Source organism: Schistocerca gregaria, chromosome 5, assembly GCF_023897955.1.
Source record: "Schistocerca gregaria isolate iqSchGreg1 chromosome 5, iqSchGreg1.2, whole genome shotgun sequence".
In the NCBI taxonomy this organism is placed as follows: domain Eukaryota; kingdom Metazoa; phylum Arthropoda; class Insecta; order Orthoptera; family Acrididae; genus Schistocerca; species Schistocerca gregaria.
Genome location: NC_064924.1, coordinates 131724276 through 131736690, shown reverse-complemented (window position 1 = coordinate 131736690; position 12415 = coordinate 131724276). Strand labels below are relative to the sequence as shown.

Genomic DNA, 12415 nt, shown 5'->3' with positions numbered 1-12415 from the left:
CGGACTGAGCGCCTGAACCGCTAGACCACCGCGGCCGGCTCACATGAAAAATTATGCATCATTTTTGAATGTTTTCAGCGTTATTTGTGGGTCGTTTGATTTTTCATAGACATCAAAAGTTAACCTGTATGAGAGTTCTGACTGATTCCAGCTACTGTTTTCACCAATTATTCAAAAACACAATATCAGAAGAAAGGAAGGATGATAAAATAAAGTTTAACGTCCTGTTAAAGGCAAGGACGTGGAAGTGTCTGTGCATATGGATTTCCACCTCTCTTGTCCTATGTGGTTCTATTACATTTACAAACTATCGTATACACTGAGGTGACAAAAGTGGCGGAATACCCCCTAATATCGTGTTGGGTCTCCTTTTTCCCGGCATAATGCAGCAACTCCACGTAGCATGGACTCAGCAAGTCGTTGGAAATACCTTGAAGAAATACTGAGCGATGCTGCCTCTATAGCTGTCCATAAGTGCGGAGGTGTTGATGGTGCAGGATTCTGTGCATGAATTTACCTTTAGATTATGACCCGTAAATGTTCGATGGGGTTCATGTTAGGTGTTATGGGTGGTCAGATTAATTCCCTTTAAGTATCCAGAACATTCTTCAAACCAACTGTGAACAATTGTGGCCCAGTGACATGGTGCATTACTATGCATATAAATTCCATTGTTTGTTGGGACATAAAGTCCATAAATGGCTGTAATTGGTCTCCAAGTAGCCTAACATGAGCATTTACAGCCAACAATCAGTTTAGTTGCATCCGAGTATCCGGCCAATTACATTTAAACACAGCCCACATCGTTGTGGAGCCACCACCAGCTTACACAGTGCATTGTTGACAACTGGGGTTAATGGCTTCATTGGGTCTGCGCCACACTCGAACACTCCCATTAGTTCTTACCAACTGTTATCGGGATTCATCTGACCACTGGTCGGAGTGGCTGAGCGGTTCTAGGCGCTACAGTCTGGAACCGCACGACCGCTACGATCGAAGGTTCGAATCCTGCCTCAGGCATGGATGCGTGTGACGTCCTTAGGTTAGTTAGGTTTAAGTAGATCTAAGTTTTAGGGGGATGATGACCTCAGAATTAAGTCCCATGGTGCTCAGAGCCATTTGCACCATTTCATCTGACCACGTCTCTGGGGGCATCGCCCTGATGAAACACTGTACAGGTGTAGAGGCTTGTGTATCCGCATGAAGCAGAGGGCTATGCTGAAGGTAGAGGACCTACTACCAGAAAGGCTTCAGCCGATGGATCAGACTAAGAGTGTCCCACACCATCCTATCTTCCCTATCCACTCCTAGTCCTACCCAACTCCGTGACCCAACCCAAGGTGTGATGCGATCCGTGGCAAGGGGTGTGTGGCACATAGGAAGATATGTCACAAACAGAGCCTCAGGGATACCAGGCAACCTCCCTGAGTAAGTACCCTTAAACCGTGCAGGGTTTCGTGGTGTAGACCTTGTAGAGCCCAAATCAAGTGGGACCAATTTGGACACAATTAAAGAAAAAATTAAAAAACAAACTGAGGAGCAAACTGAGACAACACATATCCAAATATTGGGGTCAGTACCAATGGAAGGCATTCCCACTACTGAATTGGGGCCTAGACCTGAGCCATAAGTGTAAACTGCAACCGAGAAGCTAGACCAGATTAAGATCGAGGGCTTGTCTGGGGCCCAGAGGAGGAAACTACTCAGCGAAAAGAGGAAAAAGGAAGGGAAAGAATGGCTTCCTAAAGACAAGTGGAGGGAATTAAAGGGACTTGAACCTAAGACCCCCAGGAAGAAACTGACTCAAGTGGAAGGGGATAATCAAAACCCCACTAAGTCAAAGACAGGTAACAAGTAGATAAGGGAGGAATCAAAGACTCCCTCCTCCCTGGATAAGCGAGCCCAGAAAAAACCGAGACAAGAAATAGGGAAACAGTCCTGTAGTACTGCAGTCTCGGTTTTTAGGATGGCAGTTATCCAGGAAGGCTATCCTCTGGTGACCATCACCTCACAGGACGAACTGGTACAGGTGGTCCTCTTTGAAAAGAGGACCCAAATTCAGGAGAGTCTATCTAGATCGTGTTGTCCTCATTTTTGTCTGTTAGTGGTGGACATAGTGGAATGGCTTAACAACAAGGTGCCCACGATATCCCCTTGGGAAGAGGCAAAGCTGCTGGTTAAGATGGCAGCCGACCTTCTTAAGATCACAAAGATATCAATATGGGTACCAAAGATCCTTAAGGAAGTCTCTCCTAAGACACTGTTCGGGAAAATAGGGGCTCAGAACCAAAAAGTCTCGACAGAAGATTGGAGAGTGATCAACCAAAAGTTGCACCGGAAGGATGAAGCCTGGTAGTGGAGGTAGGAGAAAAGTCCCTGAAGGCAATGCGGGAGCAAGACCTGAAATTTTTTTAGGGTTCTCGCAGGTCACCATCAGGGCTCTCAAAGACAAAGATGGCAGCAAGATGGAGACTGGAGGTGCTGCAAATTAATCTGCAGCACAGTAAAGGGGACCTCTGCTGCCCTGAGTCGCTGCCAGGGGAGGCCGGAAGTGGATGTGGCCCTGATGCAAGAACCCTATTTATATAAAGGGGGTGTATCGGGCCTTGGTGGCAGGTAACCTGATCTATGCTAGAAATCTAAGAAACTCTAAAACATGCATCTATGTATTTCTTTGATGCCAGAGATGGATTTCTGCTCTAGGGATTTAGTGATCATTAAAATGGAGCAATGTGAGGAAGGTTTCACGAGGGAAATTGTTTTGGCCTCAGCATATCTCCCTTACAAAGACAGCTCTTCTCCTCCCTTGGAGGTGAGAAGACTGGTAGAGACTTGCCATCGACAAGGTGACCAACTGCTGGTGGGATGCGACGCCAATGCCCACAACCTAGTGTGGGGCAGCAAGGACACCAACAGTAGAGGTGAGTACCTTCTTGAATTACTTTTAGCTAGTAACTTAGAAGTTCTGAATATGATCAATGAACCCACATTCAGGAATAGCAGAAGGGAAGAAGTAATTGACATAACCTTTAGTTCCATGATGATAGGCAGCTATGTCAAACAATGGCATGTGGTGCTGGAGCCATCCTCATCGGACCACATGTACATTAAGTTCAAGGTTGAAATGGGAATCAGACAGACCATGACCTATAGGAATCCCAGGAAAACAGACTGGGAGACATAAAGGAGGGTTCCTGATTTAGGTTTATCGGAAATTAAAACCTCGATGAGGAACCCAGTAGAATTGGAGGAAGTAGCAGAGGCTGTTACCTGTGTCATGGCGACCTCATATCAGGAGAACTGCACACAATCACCTAGAAGTGCACTAATAGAAGTGTGCCTTGGTGGAATAACAACTTAGAAAAGCAAAGAAAACAATTACGGAGACTGTTAATACTGCGAGACGTAAATGACAATAGGCTAAATACCGTGAGGTCCTTGTCAACTACAATCTTGCAATCAGACAAGCAAAGGAGGCATCCTGGATGGCATTCAATGAGGAAGTGGAGAGCATGGCTCCACAAGCCAGACTGCACAAGATTCGCACTAGAGTACCACCCAACCCAGGAGGTACATTGAGGAAGGAGGATGGGAAATATGCAAAGACAGCACATGAGATGCTGGAACTCCTCCTCATAACTCACTTTCTTCAATATGCTCTGCCGGACAACACAGTCCAGAATGTGATCCAGGAGAGACAACGGTTCTCAGGCACTCGAAAAAAGGACTGGTAACCGGGCAAGGGGTGTGTGAACTTTAATAAAATCCAATTGGCTGTGGGAACATTCCAACCGTTTACGTCACTTGGCCCAGATGGAATTTTTACAGCTCTCCTGCAACAGGCAGGAGAGAAGCTCATAAGAGTCCTATGCAGGCTATTCAAGGTTAGCTTAGCAGTAGGAATCATTCCCAATACTTGGAGGACAGTGAAGGTTGCCTTCGTTCCAGAGCCATTGAGGATTGATTATACCAAGGCTAAGGATATGAGACCAATCAGTCTGTCCTCCTTCACTCTCAAAACATTGGAAAAACGGAAAAACTGGTTAATGTATATGTTGGGGAGAGAAGACTAAGTAGAGTCCCTCTACACCCGAACCAACATGCTTACCAGCCAGGTAAATAATGTGAGACAGCTCTCCACCAACTCGTTGGCAACTCGTTGGGAAGGTCTAGAAAACACTTCACTTCCAAGAAATAGCCCTATGCATCGAGGAGGCCTTCTGTAACACGACCTTTGATCCCATGGTAAGGGCAGTAGAGGTGCATGACCTGGGGACCACTATATGCAGGTGGAGCAGAGACATGCTTAGTGGAAGGAAGAGGCTACCACTATGAATGAAAAGATGGTAATTAACACCACTAGAGGCTGCCCACAAGGAGGATTATTGTCTGCCGGCCGCGGTGGTCTAGCGGTTCTAGGCGCACAGTCCGGAACTGCGAGACTGCTACGGTCGCAGGTTCGAATCCTGCCTCGGGCATGGATGTGTGTGATAGGTTAGTTAGGTTTAAGTAGTTCTAAATTCTAGGGGACTGATGAACACAGATGTTAAGTCCCATAGTGCTCAGAGCCATTTGAACCATTTTTGATTATTGTCTCCTGTATTGTGGAATCTAGTGGTGAAGGAACTCATTGTGGAATTAAATTCCAGACAATGCTTCTGCCAAAGATACACAGATGACCTTGTCAAAGTACTACTTGACAAATTTATTGACACAGTTAGAAATATGACACAAGGACACTTGGACATTGTGCAAAATTTGTGCATTAAACAGGACCTGAGGGTTAATCCTAAGAAGACTATTGTTGTGCCATTTACGAAGAGACATATTCATCATTCAATTTGGAATCTAAAGCTCTTCGCTGAAACTCTACCTGTGAAAAGGATAGTCAAATATCTAGGGATAACCTTAGATGAGAAGCTAACATTGATCCCTCACATTAAGAGTATCTGCTCCAAGGCAAAAAGTACTCTAGTTAGTACTAGAAGGGTTTGTGGCAAAAACTGGGGCCTAATCGCCAGGGGTTTGCACTGGATATACACCACAGTGGTCAGACCTAGGATTTTCTACAGGGCTGTAGTGTGGTGGAAGTAGGTAGAACAGTGGGTTGCAGCTAAGGAGCTTGCTAAGGTGCAGAGATTGGCCTGCTTACCCATAACAGGTCTAATTAGCAGCATACCAACCGCTGGAATGGAAGCCATGCTGGACATGCCTCCACTACACCTTTGGCCGGAGGGGGAGGCAGCAGCTGGGGCACACAGACTTAAAACTGGAAAAAACTGGGTCTCAGTCGAATATCCAGATTCATACACCAACATAGTGAGTGAGGTAAATATAGGAATGGCTGGGGAAATGCGTGCCGACTATGTAATAACTCCCAACAGCTTCGACAAGCATTACAGTATAATAACTTGAAGCAGGGAGCAGTGGGAAAAACCAGTTAGGCAGCATACGGGGGACATCATTTGGTTCACTGATGGGTCGAAAATAGACCAAGGCATTGGGGCAGGCGTGTACTGGGTTCAGCCGAGACTGGAGGGCATCATCTCTTTAGGAAAACTGGCCTCGGTATTCCAAGCTGAAATTACTGCAATCAGGGCATGTGTGGAGGAGAATATGCGTAGGTGCTGCAAGGACCATAGCACCTACATCTATTCAGACAGCCAGACAGCCCTGAATCATTGGCAGCTCCTGCAACAAGATCTAAAATTGTTGCAGAATGCTCAAGAGCTCTGGTGGAGATAGGGGGAAGCAATAGGGTAAACCTAGTGTGGGTCCCTGGCCACTCAGGGATCTGTGGCAATGAACAAGCCGACAGATGTGGGCAACAGCTCCATTTAGTGGACTGGTACCTGTCCTGACAATCTCCAAGGCTATCATTAAATTAGAACTACAGAACTGGCTTAGGAAACAGCATGTGGGATATCGGACCAAGGTCCATAAACACATGGTAAGGTAATTATGCCCAAGCCATGTTTTAAAAGAAGCTCTGTAACCCTGGGATTGAACAGGAAAGAGATCAAACTCATGACTGGACTGATGACCCGCCATGGGAATTTCAAAAAAACACCATGGGTATAACGAAAGAGGACCCTAAATATAGGATCTGTGATGATAGTGGAGAAACTGCATCACACCTTATATTTGAATTGGAGAGTAAAAGATACAGAATCTTCCGGACAACCAGGCCTGAAGAAATTGTGTCTGACACTATTTAAGGGCACTAGTTCGCTTTACTAGATAGACAGAGAGCGATACCGCACACTAAACTTAGTTTCGGTGCGGTCAGTGGCGGGTTAGACCTAAGCTGTTTTGGCTTCCCTGTTATATTAAAATAAAATCAATCAATCATCTGACCAGACCACGGTTTTCCAGTCGTCAAGAGCCCAACTGATATGGTCACGAGCCCATTAGAGGTGTTGCCAACGATGTCGTGCTCTTAACAAAAGGCACTCGCGTCGGTCGACTGCTGCCAGAGCCCATTAACGCCAAATGTCGCCGCATTGACCTAGCTGATACGTTAGTCATACGTGCCACACTGCATTCTGCGGTTATTGCACACAGTGTTGCTTGTCTGTTAGCACTTACAACTTTAGGCTAACACCCTTGGTCTTTAAGTAAATGCCGTCGCCACTGCGTTGTCCGTGGTGAGAGGTAATGCCTCATATTTAATAATCTCGGCACGCTCTTAGTACTGTGGATCTCGGAACACTAAAAATTTCCGAAATGGTATGTCCAATGCGTCTAGCCCCAACGACCTTTCTGCGGTCAATGTCTGTTAATTCCCGTCGTGCGGGCATAATTACGGCTTAAAACTTTTAACATGAATTACCTGAGTACAACTGACGGTTCCACCAATGTACTGCCATTTTATATCTCGTGTACACGATACTACCACCATCTGTACACGTGCATATCTCTGTCGCATGACTTTTGTCACTTCAGTGTATGCAATGCATCATCTGTCGATCCAACAAATTTTTCAAGTAAAATGCGACTTAATAGCGATTTGTGCCTTTTGTGACCAACTGGAAACAACAAAATGAAGAAAGTTGAGCAGCTTCGTGTACAATATTTGCAACTCCACAGCACGTTGTCAATTAGCATGTTAGGCATTGCGAATTCAATTAGGTCAGAGTAAACGAAAGACCCATTCAGACACGACTGGAAAGCCGCTGCCCAAAATTATTAGCGCGACCTATGGTTCAAAGAATTTAGCATGTCCGAGTGTACAATGATATGCACCGGATAACAGATAACCATTGTGACCATCTGCTGAATAGCTGTCGTTACCCCAATGGGATACAGAACAGAAGTGACATGGATTCTACAAGTCAAGGTTTCCACATGTTTATGGACATGGCACGCTGTTCCAGCAAAGTACGAGCCATTGATCTGTGCGTATAGGGCTGGCCTCTGGATGTGTCTCAGGTGTGTTCCATCAGTTGCAGCGAATTTGGTGGCGAAGGCATCAACATGCCCTGTCATGTACGTGGCCTTGTGACACGGACAGTTATCCTGTTGGAAGATGCCATTGCAGTTGGAGTCGACATCAAGCATGAACGGATGCAGGTGGTGCGTAACAATGTTTACATAGTCATGTAAAGCTCTCGGTTTCCCAGCTGGCTGGTAGTGTTAAAAAATCATGACGTTTTGAAAAGTGTAATAATCATCATTTCGCCTAAAGACTGTGAGTATGACAACTTTCGAAACTTCGTGCTATTTTAACACCGCCACCCAGTTGGGAAACCGAGAGCTTTTAATCGATATCGTATACTGGGAAATTCTGCATCCAGATAATTTTCACACGCTCCATACCTGTCATGGTGCCTTCGTTTACTAGTAAGAGTCCCATGGAATCCCAGCTGAATGTCCCTCATAGCATAATATTGCCTCCATGAGCCTGTTTTCATTTATTTATTTATTTTCAAGTAGCTTTTCACCTAGATGACGGTGTATGCAGACACGATCATTGACATGGTGTACCAAGAAACCTGACTTATTAGTTCAGGCGACAAATTTCCTCTGCTTCAGGGTCCAATTTTGATAACCTCGTGTTCACTCCAATCCGCGGTCCGCCCCCGGTAGCTGAATGATCAGCGTGAGAGATTGTCAATCCTCTGGGCCCGGGTTCGATTCCCGGCTGGGTCAGAGAATTTTCTCCGCCCAGGGACTGAGTGTTGTGCTGTACTCATCATCATCCTATATCCTCATCGACCGCAGGTCGCCGAAGTGGCGTCAAGTTGAAAGACCGGCACGCGGCGAACGACTTGCCCTACGGGGGTCCCGAGCCATACGATTAAATAAATAAACTCCAATCGTTTTAGACGATGTCGTTGGTCCAACTCGGGAACAATTCTGCCGCGCCCCATACACAACAATGTGCTCTTAATGCTGTGCTCTGAAAATCTTCTGCCTGCATTTGCATTGCACTCTGTCGTCAGATCTATCACAGATCGCAGCGTACCCAGTTTTACAGACTGGGCAAGCCTGTGATATCCACGTCCCTCAACCTGTTGCCTACTTGTTATTTCATCTTCCTTCAAACTTTTTCCATAGTTGCTCATAATAGCAAGATTTGAACAGCTGATCGGGTCCATTGTTGTTGATAAACTCATTCCCAGGCACAGAGCTATAAAAATCTATCCTTTGTGGAAATCGGCGACTCTCCCCAATTGCAGCCTTTATCATTACTTGAATGGCTTCAAATGGTTCAAATGGCTCTAAGCACTAAGAAACATCTGAGGTCATCAGACCCCTAGATTTAGAACTGCTTAAACCTAACTAACCTAAGGACATCACACACATCAATGACAGAGGCAGGATTCGAACCTGCGACCGTAGCAGCAACACCTTTCCGGAGTGAAGGCCTAGAACCGCTCGGCCACGGAGGCCGGCCCTGGAATGACTGTCCGTTGGTCTGTGCTTCACGTACACTCTTACCTTACTGCATTACATGCCTGCAACGCCACTAACTGTCATTCAGTCTCGCAACATGTTATAGGCATAGTGTATAGAGGCATCACTGTATTTGCCACACCGTTTACTGAGCAGGAAATCGCCAAGCATTAATATACGAAGCGTGATCAAAAAGTAACAGAAAATTTTGTTTTTCTTAAAGAATCTTTATTTATTCATCTACATCAACTCCGTCGCCTTTAAAGTTAATCCTCTCAGATGGAACACTCTCGTGCCGGCGATTTTTGCAATCTTGGGAGCACTTCTGGAACTCTCTTTTCGTTATGGTGTTCAGCTCCTTCAGCGATTCTGTTTTTATTTCGTCAATGGTGAGAATATGACGTCGTTTCATATTTCTATTCAGCCTCGCGAATAGAAGGAAGCAGCACGGGACCATATCCGGCGAATATGGTGGCTGAGGCAACATAACTGTTTTTTTTTGTGGAAAAAGTCACAAACAAGAATTGAGGTGTGAGCGGGAGCATTATTGAGATGCAGTTTCCTCAATTCTAGTCGTTGTGTTCGGACTGCTTCACGCAAACAGCGTATAACTTCCAGGTAGCATTCCTTATTGATCTCTACGATCATAAGGCAGGAACTCATGATGCTCTATCCCATTGCAATAAAAGAAAACAGTGATAAGAATCTTCACATGTGATCGTACTAGTCGAATTTTTTTCTGTCTTGGCTCTTCAGGTAGTTTCCTTTGGGACGATTGGGCCTTCGTTTAAATGTCATACCCTTCTTTACTAGTTCTGGATCGTTGTCGACTTTACTCAGCAATACCTTAGCAACGTGTGGGCAACGTCGTTTTCGCTACACGTTTCATGCCCAAAACATCCGAGAAAGATTGCTTGGTGTGAGCCGAAGGGTATGCCGACATCACCAGAAACCTCTCTCTCATGGTGATTCTGGGATTTTTCAGAACATTTTCTTTGCTTCTTCCACACTGTTGTCAGTAATTGATGTGCTAGGGCGTTCGCGACGGTCGTCGTCTTCAAGGTCTTCTCGATTCTCGTTCTTGCCGCTCGTAAACTCTTGTGTTAGTCTTAGTAGATTCTTCAAAAGCCACAGTCGACATTTCGGATGCGGTGCTGCACTTTATTGCAGTTTTCGGTCAAAATTTAACGGAGATTCTTTGATCAATCTTATAGGAACGTAAAAACTCGTCGATCACTCGAAAACGAGTGTAATCTTTTCGACTGCCAACAATAAACTAAATAAAACGGATGAAGATACAAACATTTATCAGGAACATGCGTACCAATCAGATAAAAATAATTGAAAATCAGATGTAAGAGGCTCGGAAAATTAAAATATACACATTACTTTTTTATCATACCTCGTACACATGCTTTAATGACAGGTGATACAATGAAAGGAATGAAAAGTATACTATTGGCAATTAAAATTGTTACACCGAGAAGAAATGCAGATGATAAACGGGTATTCATTGGACAAATATATTATACTAGAACTGACATGTGATTACATTTTCACGCAATTTCGGTGCATAGGTCCTGAGAAATCAGTACTCAGAACAACCACCTCTGGCCGTAATAACGGCCTTGATACGCCTGGGCTTTGATTCAGACACAGTTTGGATGGTGTGTACAGCTACAGCTGCCGAAGCAGCTTCAACACGATACCATAGTTCTTCAATAGTAGTGACTGGCGTATTGTGACGAGCCAGTTGCTCGGCCACCGTTGCCCAGACGTTTTCAATTGCTGAGAGAGCTGGAGAATGTACTGGCCAGGACAGCAGTCGAACATTTTCTGTATCCAAAAAGGCCCGTACAGGACCTGCAACATGCGGTCGTGCAATATCCTGCTGAAATGTAGGGTTTCGCAGGGATCGAATGAAGGGTAGAGCCACGGGTCGTAACACATCTGAAATGTAACGTCCACTGTTCAACGTGCCATCAGTGCGAACAAAAGGCGACCGAGACGTGTAACCAATGTCACCCCATACCATCACACCGGGTGATACGCCAGTATGGCGATGACGAATACACGCTTCGAAGGTGAGTTCACCGCGATGTCGCCAAACACGGATGCGAACATCATGATGCTGTAAACAGAACCTGAATTCATCCGAAAAAATTACGTTTGTGCCATTCGAGCACCCAGATTTGTCGTTGAGTACACCATCGCAGGCGCTCCTGTCTGTGATGCAGAGCCAAGGATAACCGCAGCCATGGTCTCCGAGCTGATAGTCCGTTATGCTGCAAACGTCGTCGAACTGTTCGTGCAAATGGTTGTTGTCTTGCAAACGTCCCCATCTGTTGACTCAGGGATCGAGACGTGGATGCACGATCCTTAAGCCATGCGGATAAAATGCCTGTCATCTGGACTGGCAGCACGGCGTTCCGTATTACCTCCTGAACCTACCGATTCCATATTCTGCTAACAGCCATTGGATCTCGACCGACGAGAGCAGCAATGTCGCGATACGATAAACCACAATCTTGATAGGCTACAATCCGACCTTTATCAAAGTCGGAAACGTGATGGTACGCATTTCTCCTCCTTACAGAAGGCATCACAACAACGTTTCATCAGACAACGTCGGTCAAATGTTGTTTGTGTATGAGAAATTGATTGGAAACTTTCCTCATGTCAGCACGTTGTAGGTGTCGCCACCGGCGCCAACCTTGTGTGAATGCTCTGAAAAGCTGATCATTTGCATATCACAGCATCTTCTTCCTGTCAGTTAAATGTCGCGTCTGTAGCACGTCATCTTCGTGGTGAAGCAATTTTAATGGGCAATAGTGTAGATTATACTCCCTTCACCATGTAAAGCATCACCTCTAGATATCAACAAATAACTTGAGGTAATGGACATTGTGGGTGGTTGCTAGTCACCTGGAGCCGCCTGTGGTCCGGCGATGCTGTAGGCGATGGCCCATGCGAGCACCGTCAGCACGAAGAGCGCGAAGAAGCGGGCGACCTGGCGGTACGAGGGACGCCGGGCCCAGGCTTGTTGGCAGCACTGCGGCGGGGTCCACGCTGGCGTGTTGTGGCAGAACTGCGACGGGGCAGGTAGAGTGGCTAAACGTGGGGGAACCCACCGCCACCTGTGGAAGCGTCCAGACAGCTCTACTCACTGCCAGTAAACTCATCGCTATGTGTGATTCTAGATTACTCAGTCACAGTGACATTAACGCAAGTTTGTAGCCACTTCAGTGGAGTGAATTATCTAAAAATGCAATCTCTAATCATACAGTAACAGCTAAATAAAATTATTGATTTAGATCCTCCACCTACTGGGAAATCTCCTGCGTTTCCCCTGTGTAACTACCTGTCCTCACCTAACAATAAAATTTAAGTTTCTCAGTGCACTTTAGTCAAATAATAAAATACATATTTTTTCTTTGTTAAAATTAATTTCCGAAAAGATGCTACAATATATTATAACTGATCATTTATATGAATGTGTAGTGTCTGTTCTTTGGGA

General features: G+C 45.5%; 1 protein-coding gene across 1 annotated transcript in view; it reads right to left on the bottom strand.

Annotated features, from left to right (window-relative positions):
• Window positions 1-12415, bottom strand: part of LOC126273259 (sodium/hydrogen exchanger 9B2-like) — a 113048-nt gene that overhangs the window by 85414 nt on the left and 15219 nt on the right. Inside the window, exon 3 of the mRNA XM_049976804.1 lies at window positions 11824-12035. Within this exon, the coding sequence (XP_049832761.1) occupies window positions 11824-12035 (212 nt within the window). The remainder of the gene's footprint in view (window positions 1-11823; window positions 12036-12415) is intronic.